The 18,918-nt window shown below is 36.7% G+C and overlaps 1 protein-coding gene across 1 annotated transcript in view; it reads left to right on the forward strand.

Annotated features, from left to right (window-relative positions):
- The window catches only part of CPS1 (carbamoyl-phosphate synthase 1), a 143,912-nt gene that overhangs the window by 85,391 nt on the left and 39,603 nt on the right, over window positions 1-18,918 (forward strand). Inside the window, exons 22-25 of the mRNA XM_070458598.1 lie at window positions 9,407-9,548; window positions 10,898-10,963; window positions 11,425-11,488; window positions 13,192-13,373. Coding sequence (XP_070314699.1) covers window positions 9,407-9,548; window positions 10,898-10,963; window positions 11,425-11,488; window positions 13,192-13,373 — 454 coding nt within the window. The remainder of the gene's footprint in view (window positions 1-9,406; window positions 9,549-10,897; window positions 10,964-11,424; window positions 11,489-13,191; window positions 13,374-18,918) is intronic.

Below are 18,918 nucleotides of genomic sequence, written 5' to 3' on the forward strand. Positions count from 1 at the left end.
CTTAGTATCAGGTGGCCAAAGTATTGGAGTTTCAGCTTCAGCATCAGTCCTTCCAATGAACACCCAGGACTGATTTCCTTTAGGATGGACTGTTTGTATCTCCTTGCAGTCAAAGGAACTCTCAAGAGTCTTCTCCAACACCACAGTTCAAAAGCATCAATTCTTCAGTGCTCAGCTTTCTTTATAGTCCAACTCTCACTTCCATACATGACCACTGGAAAACCATAGCCTTGACTAGACGGATCTTTGTTGACAAAGGAATGTCTCTGCTTTTCAATATGCTGTCTAGGTTGATCATAACTTTCCTTCCAAGGAGTAAGTGTCTTTTAATTTCATGGCTGCAATCACCATCTGCAGTGATTTTGGAGCCCAGAAAAATAAAGTCAGCCGCTGTTTCAACTGTTTCCCCATCCATTTGCCATGAAGTGATGGGACTGGATGCCATGATCTTAGTTTTCTGAATGTTGAGCTTTAAGCCAACTTTTTCACTCTCCTCTTTCACTTTCATCAAGAGGCTCTTTAGTTCTTCTTTACTTTCTGCCATAAGGGTGGTGTCATCTGTATATCTGAGGTTACTAATATTTCTCCTCGCAATCTTGATTCCAGCTTGTGCTTCCTCCAGCCCAGTGTTTCTCATGATGTACTCTGCATGTAAGTTAAATAAGCAGGGTGACAATACACAGTATATAGGCTTCATGTAATTCTGGGCTTCCCTGGTGGCTCAGACGGTAGAGAAACCGCCTGCAATGCAGGGGACCTGGGTTCAATCTTGGGTCAGGAAGATCCCCTGAAGGAGGAAGTGGCAACCCACGTCAGTATTCTTGCCTGAGAAAACCCATAGTCAGAGGAGCTTGGTAGGCTACAGTTCATGGGGTCACAAAGAGTCAGACAGACAGGACTGCGTGGCTAACATACAAGACTCTAAGTAGCAGTTTCTAGAAGTCAAAGAAAGTCACATATTGAAAATTTTAATACATTTGTTGCTTGGATAACATATGTGACATTTGGAAAACTCCTCTGTGAAAACATGACTTTTTTTTTTAAGTTTTTGTTTTTTGGTATGGATCATTTTTAAAGTCTTTGTTGAATTTGTTACATTATTGCTTCTGTTGTTTATGTTCTGGTTTTTTGACTGCAAGGCATGTAGGTGGGATCTTAACTCCCCAACCAGGGATCAAACCCTCATCCCCTGCATTGGAATTCGAAGTCTTAACCACTGTACCTCCAGGGAAGTCTCATGCTTTAAACATAGATGATGGATAAATTTTAAAATATAGGGCTTCCAAATAAACTTGTTTATGAAATAACAAATTTTAAAATATCAAAGAATGCTCATTCAGAGTCAGTTTTCTACTGGAGCCTTATACAGTATTTCTTTTTATCTGTTAAATTCTGGATGTATAACAAACCTATGTTCATATAAAAATCTAGGATTTTGCTTACTGAATACTCTCTTAATTTTTTTAAAAAAGAATACACTGAATTCATTTAAAATTACGAATAAATTTTCTAAGCAGAAATAACAGAAGCAGTATCCCATAGTATAAAGTACACCTTTTAGCTCAGTCTGATCAGGTGAAAGCTATTTTCTTAATAAAAATATGCTCTTTTGAGTGTGGTAGATCACTTTTTTATATACTAGTAAACATGGTGGCTCTGTGGTAAAGAATCTGCTTGCAAGGCAGGAGATACGTGTTTGATCCCTGAGTTAGGAAGATACCCTGGAGGAGGAAATGGCAACCCATTCCAGTATTCGTGCCTGGCAAATCCCATGGACAGTCCATGGAGTCGGGCTACAGTCCATGGAGTGGCAAAAGAGTCAGACACTATTGAGTGACTGAGTATGTACATTCGTAGGATACAATTATGATATTATAATCAACAGTATATAAATATACCAGATTAAAAGTTAAATAACAATATTTCTGGATTATTGGGATCACTAAAGATTGGTTAAAAATGAACATAGGATTCAGGAGTTTAAAAATATCCTACTTAAAAATACCTACAATATCAATTTCTCATAGTATTTTTTTGTGTTTTGATTTGTTATTTGTAATACCCTTTAAAGTGAAGTATAATTTTAAGTATGTCATCAGTACTTGCAATTTTATAGCATTATTATGATAGTGCTGAGTGAACCCAGATCCTAATAAATGCTTTTCATAATCACATGGTTTCATATGAACCTGGGATCTAATTGTTTGTCCTGGACAGGAGAGATAAAAGATTAAGGTTTTCTTTAAATCCTCTGAGGACCTCATTGTTGTACAGAAATGAAGTATGGTGCTCTCAAAAATTAAGAGAAAATAGTGCTACTTACCCAATTTCCTGGGTTTTATAATTTTCTTTCCTAAATGCTACTGCTGCTTTTGAAAAATGTCTTTCTCATTTCTCTCAAGGAAAGAGGTAACAACCTGTCTCCTTGAAAGAAAAGATGAGAAGACAAATAACTTCTCCACTTGATTGCATTATTGAGATTGTGGCATGGGCTTGAACCCATGAAATGCCAAAAATAATCAATGAAGCCCTGCAGAACTCAGAAGAGAGGCTGGTGAGGGGTCTTGGAACAGGGAACATACATCTTACTCAGTTCTCTTCCCTTATGAAATTTGCTGTCATTACTGAACATCAAGCCTAGCTTTTCTTAGCTTCTGCCTTTGGGGGGATTTTTTAAGAGAAGATAATAATACAACTGCAAGCCCATCCCATAATTGTAGGCCAGGTGGAGCACTCATTTTCACATTAGGGCCTTGTGCAATCTGGAGGGAAATTTGTTTAGTATTACTTAGGAGCTGGTGGATCAGATAAAAGCCAGTCAAGTGCAGGAGAGGACTGTGTGAAGTACGTGGGCTCCCCTGGTAATTGCAATGCTGCAGGCATAACTCAGGTCGGGTAATAGATTTCCCCAGCTCCTCTGTGCCAGCTGAAATTTCCTCATTAAGGGGAATTTATTCCATTTCCTTTTATCATTTATTATTGAAGACTAAGTGTGAGTGGAGGAAACCTCAGAGATGACAGGCTAGAATTTTAAACAACAAGATCTATACTGGAAGTAGAAGAGAAAGAGGAGGGAGGCTTGTTTTGTTTATAAAAGGAGAGAAGACAGGAGAGAACGCTTCTCCCTGTAGAAGCTGAGCCATCCTGTTTCTCCATTAAAAGATGATGGCAGAGTGTATAAAAGTATGATCATCTTATTTTTAAGACTTTTTTCCCCCCTCTAAAATTTCAGACTGTCATTTTGTGCTGCTCAGGAGAGAAAAACTGAAGGTTATGAAAAGGCCAGCCTCAGAGCTGTTTGGTGTTTCTTTGTTTTATTGTTTAGATTCTATTAAGCGATATTGAAAGTATAACCTTTAAAGAGTTTGCCCTTGAACTCCGAAAGCAAGGAAAGCTGTTAGGAGAAAAAAAAGCTATATATGTAGTGTATTTTAGAGGATACCGTTTGAAATATGGATTTAATGAGTTCATATTCATAAGAATAAAGATAAACATAGACATACAAGTACACAAAAGTACATATCAAATAATAGAAGAATAATTTATTTGTTGTACAGATTTTAAAACTGTGCTTTAGTACAATATGCTCCATTTTGCTGAGCACATTTCTCACTTGGTATAATGCTTTTACAATTCACAACATAATATAAATGGAACACTTCCTATTGAGGATTCAAAAAGTTTTGAATGACAGATTCAAATTTTGTCTTTCTTTTAGTAATTATTCTGTTTTTAAGTTTGTTCCAAATTGAGATTTTCCTTTGAAAAAAATAGAAATATGATAACCTTGTCCTTAAAATAATTTTTACCTACTTGATTTAAAAAAAAAAATCTCACTCTGATGCAAGTTCTTTATAGCAGACAAAACAGGGAGCAGCCCAATATAGGTTGATAAAGATGAGGAGCATATATCTAAATTTCCACATTGTTAAATGAGCTTTATGTTCACTTAAGATTATTCATCTTGTATCTGATCCTGAAGAGATTTAACCTTATCTAAATCACTGGCCCAAAGCTAATGAATCATGTCTTCCAACTGTCTCTTCTTTTATTTTATTATAATGGAACTCAAAATAAAATTTTGTATCAGAACAAGTAGGGAATGAAGTGAATTTTCTGTTGTGTGTAATGACATGCCAGCCAGTCTTATGTGATGCAGAAGCAGTGGAGAGAGTGAATGAGGGAAATTTGGAGAGCAGCCTCCCAAGCCATCCTCTGGGTTAGGGACACCTCACAGAATAAGGACTGCGGTTGATATGGGAAGAAGTCTAACCTGTCTGTATATCTTTGTGACTATCATGTTGGGTCAGAATCCTCATCTCTTTTTTCAGTGAGGAGGATTGCAATGTACTTTGCACTACTTCATGAACATGTCTAAAGAGTCAAAATTATTAACCAGTGAGGCCATGATTTCATTCATGGCCTATAGAAGACATATCACTTTGAACTCCATAGGACTGTATCGACCCCAAATTTTCACTCAAGTTGAAATAGATGAACATGAATATATTCATATGTCATTCCAAATTAGTACACCCTAATTTTTAAGATATATAAAAATATCATGCTATTGATCTAGTTATTTGAATACTGAGTGAAAGTTAAAGCAATTTTTGGCTCACCAAGAAAATATTCTGAAAATCAGCTTGTGAGCTTAAAGCATGCACTCTGCAGGTCTAGCTTGACACATCTGTTTTAAAACTCTCACCAGGTATGATCTGAGGGGGTACCTATGGAGAAATAGTTTTCACCCCTATTCTGAAACTCTGTCATTCATTATTCATTATTTTGTGTTACTGTTGCTTTTCTTAGCATCCCCCTTAAATAATGAAAACTCTCTGTGGTGGGGATGCTATGGGAGCAGTAATGATTGAGTTAGTTTTAGCTATTTTTTGTCACAAAGCTGGACACAAAATTAATTCAGTTTACTTTTGTACGCAGAGGGCCAATTTTATCAATCAACCTTTTCTTTTCTTTTTTTAAATTTGTTTGTTGGTAAGAGTTCAATTTTATTTGGTGGGTGCAGGAGGAATACTGTGTATTTGCTGGAGATGTCTTTATATGCTCTCTTCGACTCTTTGGTGGGAAAGAATAAGAGGAATTATGGCATATTTCAGCAATAGAAAAGACTGCATAGCTGAATGTGGACAAAACAAATGCAAATTTCTGCATCCCTAATAGAAATTTGAGGAATCTAAATGGTTTCTTTTTTTGTTTGTTTAATACCATTATTTATAATTTTTATTTAAATTATTATCACAGTCTTTGAAAAATTGACTGATCCTCTGTATTATAAGAAAAATAAATCATTTGAAGCAAAAAAGTAAAAAACTCACCAATAGGGCTAAAGATAAATATGTTACTTCTGCTTATTTTTGGACTTGAAGAACTTTCATTTCTGCTAGTCCATAGTAATAATTATAGGTGTGATGGTTCTTTTCAAGGCTTGTTTCTTAGTGTGTCCGGACCATTGTTGTTCAAGGTTAGAATATAGTCATTTTAGTTAAAGTGATTGTTTATATAGTAACATAATATAGGTTTTGCCTCAGGTAGTTTTTTGCAATAATGAAGAAATGTCTAATTGAAGATTTATTTAATTTTTGCTTGTTTTTCCTTTTACTGTCATCCCACAATGATGGGAAACAGTTCTGGCAGGTAGCTAGAAAAATGTATGGGTAAGAATTTACTCAGTGTTACATGTACAGTGTTTCTCGACCCAACTCAAGCTTTATACCAGTGTTTGTAATAAGATTGCAGATCACAGAGAAAATGTGTAGCCTTTCCTCACACAGGTAAACATGATTTGAAACTGTTCAGGAAAGTAATGATTAAAAAAGAACATCATCCAAAGTTTTAATTTAGGAAAATAGTTTATTTGTCAAGCATTTCCATTTTGAGCCTGAATGCACATTTGCACACAAACAAATGAGCAATTGGTGTAGGAACATAGTCTTGGCAAGGAGAGTGGAAATATATATTTCTAAAACAAGTAGAAACAACAACAAAAAATCTTTTCTCTGCTTTTGTCTGGAACTTTTTTTTTTTTTTTTTAAAACTAAAAGCAAATGCCATCAATTTGAGTGTTTCAAGGGCCCTCAGAAGCTCATCAGTCACCTTCACCTGCTGGGTAAAACCTTTCCAGACTTCCCCAGTGGAAAACTGAAAGTCAAAGTCACTTAGTTGTGTCTGACTCTTGGTGACCCCATGGATTATACAGTCTATGGAATTCTCCAGACCAAAATAGTGGAGTGGGTAGCTTTTCCCTTCTCCAGGGGATCTTCCCAACCCAGGGGTTGAACCCAGGTCTCCAGCACTGCAGGCAGATTCTTTACCAGCTGAGCCACAAGGGAAGCCCAAGAATACTGGAGTGGGTAGCCTAGCCCTTCTCCAGGGGATCTTCCCGGTCCAGGAATCAAACCAGGGTCTCCTGCATTGCAGGCAGATTCTTTACCAGCTGGAGCTATCAGGGAAGCCCTTCCCAGTGGAAGTTGGGAGCATTTCCTCTGAACCACATCATCCTCTTGTGTGCATTTATCTCATAACACCTCTCACTGTGCTATCAGAGAAATAGTGATTCATTTGTCTCATAATATACTCTCAGCTCCATAAATGTGGAGATTTGATGTTTTAATATATTTATCATTAAAATACATAGCACAGAGCTCTGATACACAGGGCACTTGTTCACCAAGTGTTAAAGAACTAATGAAGGAATGACAGTTAGTGTTGCTCCACCTTCACCATCCACAATTCCTTACTAACTCGGATTTCCAGCACATCCTCTGTAAGTTCCTATATGCCCTGCCATGACCATTGCTTCCTCTCGTTATTGCAGACACAGTGCCCTTGCCATGTCAACCCTTTTTTTTTTCTGTATAAACCTGAATTTACTTAATGGCTCTGTATTCATCTGCTCTGGTGGCTCAGAGGTTAAAGCGTCTGCCTCCAATGTGGGATACCCAGGTTTGATCCCTGGATGGGGAAGATCCCCTGGAGAAGGAAATGGCAACCCACTCCAGTATTCTTGCCTGGAGAATCCCAAGGACGGAGGAGCCTGGTGGGCTACAATCCACGGGGTCACAAAGAGTCAGACACGACTGAGCCACTTCACTTCACTTCATTCATCCCTCCACTTCCATAGTATTTCTCAAGTACAGCCACTCACATGGTTATCTCTCTTCTCTGACCTCACATTGCATTACATAGCTTATTTCTCCATAAAATGTTTGGAATCACTCTCTATTACTGCATTGTCTCAAATACTGTTTTGTTTCTTCTTGAGCATCTGGTAGAATTTTCTGTGATAAAATATCCTGTAATCTATACTGTCCAACATAGTAGCCACTTGCCTGTATGGCTATTGAGCACTTGAAATGTGAGTAGTGAAAGTGTGTCTCTTAATAATTAAAAAAATTTAAGCCAATTAATGTCTAAATTTAAGTAGTCGTGTGTGGCCAGTGGCTGCCATCCTGGATGGCATAGTTCTGGGTAGCACAGTGCTTGGCACATAGTAAATGACTAATAATACTTAACAGGCAGATTGTGTTTAGAAATTTGACAGGAAAATGTGTTGTTCTGGGGAGAATGCTTATCAAATACTTGGGAAGTTTAAGAAATCAAAATGAAATAGGAAAAAAGAAAATAAATTCACCAGGAGAAATAATAGATTTGAGAGATAGAAGAGAAAATAGGTCCCATTGAGAAAGCGAAAAATTGACTAGGAACTGCTGTAGCTTCAGAAATCCAAACTAACACTGATACACAAAAGCTAGAGAAATAGTTATTAAATGTACAAGCTTGATTCTTTCTTCTGTGAACTCAGAATATGAATTAATTAAATTAAGAAGATTGAAGGATAGAATGAGCAAAATGCAGTAGATTCAATTCAACCACATTCTATTATCAAAATTTTGATGAAAATGTTTTATTATTACATCTTCTGACAAAAACTTTTATACTTTAATTTCATTGTATTGACTATCAAGCTGCTACAATTGAATTTTATTGTATCAACTAGGGTTTGAAACAGCTTGGTTGCAGATATTTGGTTAGAGATACTTTTTGTAGTATTTAATTCTTCTATACCTCAACCCTTTGAAAATTACTTTGTGTACATTTTGAATTCTAGTTACAAGCATATTTCAATAGCTTCTCTTTCCTGTAAAGTAAAAAAGCTCTAGAATTAGAGTTTCCTTCATTCATGTAATAAATCTTTATTGAATGCTATCTGTGAGCCAGACAGTGAGCTAGGCTTTGGGAATAATCTGGTAAATGAGCCAAACATATTCTTTGCCCTCCTGGAACTTGCATCTAGCAGGAAAAATGTCTGGATACTGAAGAAAAACTAAGAAATATTAAAAATATCAGGCGATAATGACATGCCAAAGCATATGGTTCCAACTATGCCCCTGGCTCCAATAAGAGTCAGTTAAAAGTCCAGAAAGATCCATGTGGGTTAGTAAGAAGGCTTCGAGGATGAGTCTTGGCTTTAGCTGACCTATGGGGCATGGCTGGGATTTGGAGAGACGACAGGTAGGTGATGGGAATGTCAAAGGCGTTACAGGTGAGAGACATAATGTGAATGGTGTCTACACTGTGGAAATGAGCATGGGAAAGTGAAGAGACAAATCTGGTTTGAGTGGAAAATAGCATTTAAATCACAGAACTGTCTTCTCAACACAGAGAGATATGTGACACTAGTAAATAGAGATAGTTTATGAAGCGGACACCCAGCCTGCTGCCCTGTTGGAATGCCTAGGTGGAGAAATTCTCAAAGCCCACAAAGACCTGTAGCACAGATCAGACACTGGAGAAGGGGCTGTGAATTGGGGGATTATCAACTAGTTATGTAGGATAACTGGTCATTATGAGCCAATGGCAGTGGCTACATTTAGGAAGGGAGAGAAAGTAGCCAGATGTAAGCAGGCAACAGAGGACAGAGCTGTAGAGAATAAACAGTGAATTGTTGTTGTAATAAAGTAGGGTGAGAAGCAACTTATTGCCAGAGACATATATTTTTAAAGAATGAAACATCAAAAGGGTCACATGCTGACAGACTGTGAAGATGAAAATTAAGAAAGGGCTCCTGGGTTTAGAAGGTCCTGACTATTTTTGAAAGAACAACCTCATTAAGATAGTAGGTGCAGAAGCCACTTTTCAGGAAATAATAAAAGAGGATATATAGGGTGTGGGAGTGGGAAACCACATGTTTGAGAAAGCTGGTACTGCTAGTAGTAGACTTCATAGGGGCTAGACTACTTAGTGGGTTATTTGTGTATTTTTAAAAGTCAGCAGACCTACTTGGAAAGTTGGAAAATAAGGAGACTGGTGATTTCAAAATTGACTAGTTCACTGCTTCTTACTGTGTCTGGTCTAAACTTGAATTCTCTTTTTCATTAAATCCTAGTGAGTCCATTACAGAAGAAACCCTGAAAAAGGCAAAGGAAATTGGGTTCTCAGACAAGCAGATTTCAAAATGCCTTGGGCTGACTGAGGCCCAGACAAGAGAGCTGAGGTTAAAGAAAAACATTCATCCTTGGGTTAAACAGGTAAAGGAATAAAGGAATTTTTCTTTCTTCCTAGGATTCCATGGGTAAAATATGGGCACCAATCACAGAGCCATTTTTAATAGAAAGAGGTAGAATTCAAAAGTGAATTTACTTGTTCAACCGGTGCCCATGACATCACTTATTTTATTCAGCATGGGATTGATTTATGATTTAAAGGGGAAAGGATGTAGGGGCACTGGGATATAGAAGGAAGAGTGAGAACATGATTTTCTTGGCCTGAATGAAAAAAAATTAAAATGACCTCTCCTCTACTTTTTGACCCATGTGCAAATATATCAGTAGTAAGAGAAATCCTTAGTGTAATAGAAGGACTTGAAATGCCCTAGTGTAGTGGCTGACTCTCTTGAAAAGAATAGTTATCTCTTTTGGCACTGACTTTTTACAAGGTAATACTTTATTTTAAGTGCCCTATCATTATGGTTCATTTAGTATTCATTGTGATAGGGCTGGGCATAATGAGCTCATCTAGTATTCATGACAATCACACTGGAACTTTCATAGGTGTACCATTGTGATTCTTTTTGGCCTTTAGGAGAAGAGATGCTTTGGCTTAAAGTACCACCAGCTGGTTTTTGTCCTTTAAAATCATTGGCTTTTTCCTGTGTGCTCAGGGGGCACACACATAACCTTAGGTCTGGGACTTGATGCCGAATATTTTCTACTCAGCAATTATTATCTTTATTCCTTCTCACTTGCCTTACATTAGTTTGCCCTGTTGGCCCCAAAATCTTGCTCACTAAGCTGAGCTCCTGGCCCTTGAGAGCTGAATTGATTTACTTTCCCCAAATATGTTCAATGAGATCTAGTCCCCTTCCCAACTTGTCTATGCTTTGTGGTATTTAAGTCATCCCATTGAGCAGTGCCATAGGTAACTTCAGTCCTATGCATTAATCTGCAAGCCAAAGACATCCATATATAGATCATTTTGTTCTGATTTTAGATTTTACTTGTAATTGCTTAAGACAGATGCTTGGGTAAGTTTTCCTGGTAACCAGTTGACTATATGAGCATTTTCTTGTGTTCCTGAGAGCTAATACACAGTAGTCTGATACTCTGTAATGTGTATTGTAGTTCATTGCCCAAGAGATAGCTAAATCATGTCACTGTCTTTTTCTCTGCCCTCACTTCTATAATTAGAAAGCAATTGGATGGTACATACATTTTTCTTGTCTTTCTATTAGATAGAAATGGGCATTAAAGTGATATGAATGCAGAACCAAAAAAAAAAAAAATCTACAAACCTTCTTGAAAAAAATTGTATTAAAGGGGAATAAAAATCTATATGTATGTATATATTTATTTTATGTATGTATTTATTTCTCTTTCAGATTGATACACTGGCTGCAGAATACCCATCAGTAACAAACTACCTCTATGTTACCTACAATGGTCAGGTAGGAACTAAAGTTCTGTAATGCAAAAAGCTCTACATTTAGTAGATGGTTTATTTACTAGTATATTTAGTAAATAAAAATTACATCATTTGAATTGAATGTGATGATGTACTTCTGTATTCAGTCTTTTAAGAACTGCCTTAAGATGATGAAATAAAACAAGTGAAGAGATAAAGATAATGGTTACATGATTGACACAATGTTATAAATTAATAAAAAAGACTGGTGACATAAACACAAAATTATACTCTATTCTCATGGCTAATTGAAAACACTGAATAATTTTTTACAAATAAGTAGGGTTTATATAACATTTTATACTTATGGATTCCCAAAGCCTAATAGAAGATGCATATCAACAAGAGAAAGAATGAGAAAGACATATTCAAAGGCATGACACAGTTTAATTAGAGGGAAGAATAACACAATAATTCCCACATCTTCCTTTTTCTCCCCCTTAGGAGCATGATATCAATTTTGATGATCATGGAATGATGGTGCTGGGCTGTGGTCCATATCACATTGGTAAAGTGATAATTTATATTTACATAGAACTTTTCAGTTTATATAGTACTTTTCACATATGTTAATTCCATTATTCTAAGAACTATGTAAAGTAAAAGCTGTCAAAATAAAAATTTTGTGAATTAGGAAACAGAGGTTCAGAGCCATGTATCCCAGTGTATACAGCTAGTAAATGAAAGAAGTAGGACTCAAATGTAGGTCTCAACCACAAATTCCATCTCCTTCCCTTTTACTTTGTTATCCCTTTTTCATTTTCATCCTCATGAGCTAAACTTAGCCTCTTACTGGGGTTGGGCAGTGAATTACACTTTAACTTTTTCTCTTCCTGTGTAATTTTTCACAAAGATCTGTATTTGCTCAATAACTTTATACATAAAAGAGTAATCATGTTGGTAGATCCAATGTCTGGCCTAACATATGATGTGGGTTGACATCAGATGCAAAGAAGAGTATCACATAGTTTAATTAAAACATTCTCACCAGAATTTGTTATATTTTTCCCAGTCACTTAGAATTAGATGTTTAATAATGAATCAAAATCTATTACAGTTACAAAGTATATATTTAAATAGATGTTTCTTAGCAAGTATATCTAACATCTAGCCTCTGCAAGGTGTTGTAATATGGAAATGATGAAACATATGGTTTAAATATACCTGGTCTTGTTTTGTTACTTTAAACATAGAGTTTATTACAGTTTTTACAATTAAGTGTTTCAGGATATGGTAGTTTGCCAATATTTGGCCAAACCTTAAAGTAGCCCGACAGTGTTTATACTTTGCCACTTTCTCTTATGCTTAAATAGCCTGGACACCTTCCCCAGGACCTGCCCTTCTCTTCTCTAAACCTTTCTTCTTTCCTTTTCAAATTTCACTTAATTTATGCAACCATTCTACATTACTTTAGGGCCTAAGAAAGATTATCTGAGCTAATAATCAAGTGTGTACTTAATTGATAGTGAGATTTAACATGCTACTGTATTTGGACAACTTATTATGCTGACGAGCATTTTTAGGAGACAAAGTCCTAATGCAAAGGATTAGTACAAATCCCTGAACTTCAGTTCTATGGCATCCCAGTAGAGGTGATATTTTGAGGCATTTAGGCCATTATTATACATCAAGTCACTTCCTAGAAGGTCACTCACTCTGCATGGGGTGGCCTTGCCAAGCTTAAAAGGATATGCTTGGAAAGGCCAGGACTTTCCAATCAATCAAGACATGTCAGAGCTGCAAGACACCTCAGGGATCATTGGGTTTGGCTCTCAGACAGCAGGGTAAGTGGAAGGACTTAAACAAGAACTCAAGTGTTCTGATCACAAACTTTATTATGTGTGCTGAGGTCAATATGTTCACTTTGAGCTTCTTTTCAGTAAATGAGGTTTATAAAAATTATTATTATAGTTCTCCTTCATTAACTTTAAGGTTCTGAATGTTCCAAATATGGAGATTACCTCTTGCAGAACTTAGTATACAAAGCAAGCCAACCCATCATTGTGGTTTAATGAGTCCCTGTTTTTCCTGCTGATGATATAGTGTGCATAATATCAATAGATCTGACATTTATATTTTGGGAAAAAAAATTGAATTGAAAGGCCATTAGCTCTCTTAGCCTTGACTGACTGGCAATATATTTCTGCTTCTCTTTGTGTTATAACTTCAGGCTTTTCTTCCCCTCTCTCACCAATTTCATGGTCTCTGTAGGTAGCAGCGTGGAATTTGATTGGTGTGCTGTCTCCAGTATCCGCACATTGCGTCAGCTCGGCAAGAAGACAGTGGTGGTGAATTGTAACCCTGAGACCGTGAGCACAGACTTTGATGAGTGTGACAAACTGTACTTTGAAGAGTTGTCTTTGGAGAGAATCCTAGACATCTACCATCAGGAGGTAAAAAAGAAAAAAAAACAGAAAGGAAAAAAAAGAATAAAAATATATACAATGCATAATTTACGTATGTATATCCATGTATGTAGATTTATTTTGTGATTTACCTTCAGAGAAAGAGCTTCTGGTGTTTCCATTGTCTAATTTTGTAATGAAACTCTAAAAAATAACCACCCCAGCCTTAGATTCTTGAGGCCGTGGCACAGAGTAATTCTTTTTCATATAAAATGCACCTTTTCTTTCTCAGCATTCCATCTATACTGAAAATTCTTGGTAACATGTGCCAGACACATATTAATTAGCACAAGACAGCCCCAATAAATATTTTGTAAAGCCATTTAATTGATCATGTAAATCCACAATAAGAAGCCTCTCTTTAGTTCACGTGCTGTTGTGGTTTAATGATGACCACTTCTCAGAGGAGACAAGTCAGTCATTCACAAAAGACTGGTTAATTCTTTGTGCTACAGATGAAGCCATTAGTCTTCAATGTAACAATCAATGAGTTCATTCTAAATGATTTTGGTACCATTATAGCCTTCTCTTAAGTAGCTCTTCTACCTCCACTCCAGTATTACAGAGTGTATCTTCACTGTGGATTTATATGATCCTAGGTTAACAAGTTATTTTACAACTAAAAAATGCCTATTTGAAAATTTTAGTCATGACTATTGATGCTATTATAATTAATTAATTAAAATTAATTTCCTACTGCAGAGAATCATCCCTATGTACAAAATATGGCCACTTAAGGAAAAAAAAATTAACTTGGAGCCATAAGACTTAAATTTTTGACTTGAAAATTTGTTGATTTGTGCCAGTTACTTAAATTCTCTGTGCTTCATCTTTGTTGTTGTTGATGAATCATGTGAGTGTTAAAACATGGTACATGTAGGTACTGTGATGGTAACATAGATTTGTGGCTGAGATCGCATTGTCGAGTATAAAGTGTAGTGCTAGAACAATGTGATGATTTTATTATTGTGAAAAGAAATAGACAAATCTAGGATTAATATATCATCAAGTTCTCTATTTAGGCCTGGCCTGCTAATCTTTTAATGTAATGAAACTAAACTATTAGGTACGGCTTCCCAGGTGGCTTCATGCTGAAGAACTTGGCTGCCAATGCAGGAGATGGGGGTTTGAGCTCTGGGTCAGGAAGATCTCCTAGAGGAGGAAATAGCAACCTACTAGAGTATTAGCGTCTCAAAAATCCCATGGACAGAGGAGCCTGGCAGGCTACAGTCCACGGGGTTGCAAGGAGTTGGACAGAACTGAGCACAGCACACAAACCATTAGGTAGAATATACACAATTTTCAGTTCTTTCACTGACCACATTTTTCTCATAATTTCTTTATTCATTTTAGATACACCAGTGGGGATCAAAGCAAGTACATATTCTACAATATTTCTTGAGTAGCTTTTAAAAATCAGGTTCAGCACGATCAGTTCAGTTGTTCAGTTGCTCAGTCGTGTCTGACTCTTTGCGATCCCATGGACTGCAGCATGCCAGGCCTCCCTGTCCATCACCAACTCCTGGAGTTTACTCAAACTCATGTCCATTGAGTCAGTGATGCCATCCAACCACCTCATCATCTGTCGTCCCCTTCTCCTCCTGCCCTCAATCTTTCCCAGCATCAGGATCTTTTCTAATCACTCAGTTCTTCTCATCAGGTGGCCAAAGTATTGGAGTTTCAGCTTCAGCATCAGTCCTTCCAATGAATATTCAGGACTGATTTCCTTTAGGATGGACTGGTTGGATCTCCTTGCTATCCAAGGGACTTTCAAGAGTCTTCTCCAACACCACAATTCAAAAGCATCAATTTCTCAAAAGCATCAATTCCTCAGTGCTCAGCTTTCTTTATAGTCCAACTCTCACATCTATACATGACTACTGGAAAAAACAGCTTTGACTAGACAGACCTTTGTTGGAAAAGTAATGTCTCTGCTTTTTAATATGTTGTCTAAGTTGATCATAACTTTTCTTCCAAGGAGCAAATGTCTTTTAATTTCATGACTGCAGTCACCATCTGCAGTGATTTTGGAGCCCAAAAGAATAATGTCTATCACTGTTTCCCCATCTATTTGCCATGAAATGATGGGACCGGATGCCATGATCTTTGTTTTCTGAATGTTGAGTTTTAAACCAACTTTTTCACTCTCCTCTTTCACTTTCATCAAGAGGCTCTTTAGTTCTTCTTTGATTTCTGCCATAAGGGAGAAATATTCAGGGAGGATGGAGAGCTGTAAAACCAGGTCCTTACCTTTGAGACATTGAAATAAAACTGGGATTAATGACATAATATCTGAAAAGTTACATAGTTATTAAAAGTATTAACAAGCATTATAAGCAATAGTGGCAGGCATTTAACATGTAGTTAATTATTTCTGTATGAAGTGGTTTAAGGAAAGAAGAAAAACTTCTATAGTTGCCTTCATACATATGAATGCTAATGAAGTCCTTTTATAACTGAATTCAGTATGATAGAAATGAATAAATTCGCCCTTATTTGAAGTTAAAATTATTTTTTTTTTAGTGCCACTACATATACTGAGGTAATTTTAAATGTTGTGTTGAAGAGCATAAGAACAGTATACCATTGATATATTCTTTATGCTACCCTACAAGAAATGTGATTTTAATATATCACATGCACATATCAGGCACATATATATGTATATTTGTGTATATCATTTCTTGTATAAGGTTGTTATGTATCTCCTCACAGTAGGCTTTACAGGCATTGTCTCTCATAACAGGTGTGCATCAACCTTCAGGAGGCTGCCCTTGTTCGACCTTGGATGCCCCTAGTGATCAGGAAGGCACTGAAGCATTCAGTAGTAAATTTGAAGAAAATTGGAAGCACGTCTAATCTTATTTAAAAGCACACATTTGAGTCACTTAGAAGGGCAATAGGCTTTCCCAAGGATACATAGCTACATGGGGTGATAGAAAATATGATAGGTCCCTTGGTCCAGGTCACTTGGCCGAGTTCAGGACCAAACTTGTTTCCATGGCATCAGAGGAGCACCTCGAAAGAAAACCTTATGGGGAAGTCAGAAAAGTGATGTGCCCTGTGAGAAAAGCAGGCTGCTTTGGAGGAACGTCTGGATCAGAAGTTGAGTAAGAGAGGATGCTAGAAATGCTGAAATCTACTTCCCACTTATTCTTTTTTTTAAATAGAAAAATTTGTAGTGATATATCCCTTTAGCTGTAGTCATTTTTTTGTACTTGTAAAGAGCAACCCTTTAAACTGAAGTCATTAATTCTTTATGATTGTATTCATGGATTCTGCTCACTGAGAAGAGCTTTGCATTTTTATTTTTTATGTTTTGGTGTGTGAGTGTGGAAAAGAGCCAAGAAATTGAGAAGTGGGTGTCTGCCATCTATAAAGCTTCCCAGGTAGGGCTAGTGGTAAAGAACCTGCCTGCCGATGCAGAAGACTAAGAGACACGGGTTCAATTCCAGGGTCAGAAGATCCCCTGGAGAAGGGCAGGCCAACCCAGTCAAGTATTCTTGCTTAGAGAATTCCCATGGACAAAGGATCCTGGGGGGCTACAAAGACTAGGGCACTACTAAAGCGACTTAGCACGCCATCGACATGGCTTTGATGGATGATATTTTTTGCCTGGTTCAGTTTTGTTTAGGACACTCCTTAAAAAGGAAAAAGATGTTCTCAGATTATATTGAGGTATATGAATTGAAAATGATTACTTTGTTTATAGAAGTGCTAACACTGGTCTTCTCTTTTATTAGTGTGCTCAGTCACACAGTCTTGTCCAACTCTTTGAAACCCCATGGACTGTAGCCTGCCAGGCTCCTACATCCATGAAATTTTTTAGGCAAGAATACTGGAGTGGGTTGCAATTTCCTATTCGAAGGGATCTTCCCAACTCAGGGATCAAACCCACATCTCTTGCATCTCCTGCATTGGCAGATGGATTCTTTACCATCGTACCATCTAGGAAGCCCCTCTTTTATTAGACCTATTGTTAGATCTGTTTCCCTGGGATGGGTTATGCAATAATCTTTATAGACTGTGAGAATGAGGGAGACTCTCACAGATCCTTTCTAACTTCACATTTCCCTTTCTTTCTTTGGAGACTCATGGTTTGAAAAGTTATAAGCAAAGCACATTAATTTTCTTTTACTTCCAAACCCTATTTAGGACCCATGTCTTAATTCTTTTAGTATTTGCTCATTAAAAAACAGGTTGAGTTTAAAAATACAGGCAACATGTTTGACACCTTATGATGTCCTATCTAATTTGAGTCCTGATTATGTATTTTTTTTCTTTTATGATGTATAAATTTACCGGATCATACCCTGTAAAGATGTACTCTGATTAATGATTTAATACTCCTATTTTTTAACACCTAATGCCGTGTGTATTGGAGAAGGACATGGCAACCCACTCCAGTATTCTTCCCTGGAGAATCCTGTGGACAGAGGAGCCTGGTGGGTTACAGTCAGCAAATGGGTCACAGGGTTGCAGAGTCAGACATGACTGAGCAGCTCAGCACATCATCTGAATATGCAGACAGTGGTACCTCTGTACTACAGCTTGGGTTAAGTGAATGAAAGAGTGACAGACATGAATTAGTGACAGGCAAAGCACCTCAGGGAATGGATCACTCTAAACTAGAACTGGGTTTCATTCCTAGCATTTGGTTTCATTGCAATTAAATATTGTCTTAAGATTCTGTCTGAAATGTTACAAATGTTTTACTAAAATGTGAATTATTGAAATATAATGCATGTGCAACCTCACTGATGGATGTATAAATAGTAAAGATGTAAACTAGAGAAAATACATGAAATTACAAAAATCAGGGCTATTTTTTGGTAAAGTAAATGATATTTCTGTTAGTAAGACAAACTTTCTTATATTGCATTCTGTCTACATTAAAACATTTAATTTATCTGTAAAATAAGGACTGACTTAAGTGATTAGTGTATAAAAGAAACTGAAATGACCTGAAATACATCTGAAGTATTTTCTGTTAATTCCTCACCACTAAAGATAAATTTGTGGTAGGATTTCAGCTAAAGATTATTGCAGAAATATTTTTGTAAGGTGATACCTTAGCTTCATGATATCAGGTTTAAAAACTAGGAAACTAAGCTACAAACAAGTTTAGGTAAGATCAGTAGAACTTTGGGAGCCTAGTGGAATTATTTTCGGCCTAACATATTTAGAAATCTGTGAAACAAATCTGCATTTTAGAATATTTTGTTTCAGTAAATTACTTGAAACTAAGTGTAAGTGATTGTATATGATATTAATTCATCTGTGAAGGATACCAGATTCTCTCCTCTTAGTCTCTACAAGCTCTGTGCTTAGAGTTGGGACCAATCTAAGATAAAATTCTTCCACAAAATTCTCATCTATTAACTTCATCCCTCAGATATGTTCTTTTTTACTGAATTCCCTTTGCTGTGCGGGCAAAATCTGCACTCAACCATCACACCATTACTCTAAAACATTCCTATGGGCATGATTTGTCTTCCAAGTAATGGTCTTTATTTTTGGAGGTCAATGATGA

The sequence above is a fragment of the Odocoileus virginianus genome, chromosome 30 (genome assembly GCF_023699985.2).
Source record: "Odocoileus virginianus isolate 20LAN1187 ecotype Illinois chromosome 30, Ovbor_1.2, whole genome shotgun sequence".
In the NCBI taxonomy this organism is placed as follows: domain Eukaryota; kingdom Metazoa; phylum Chordata; class Mammalia; order Artiodactyla; family Cervidae; genus Odocoileus; species Odocoileus virginianus.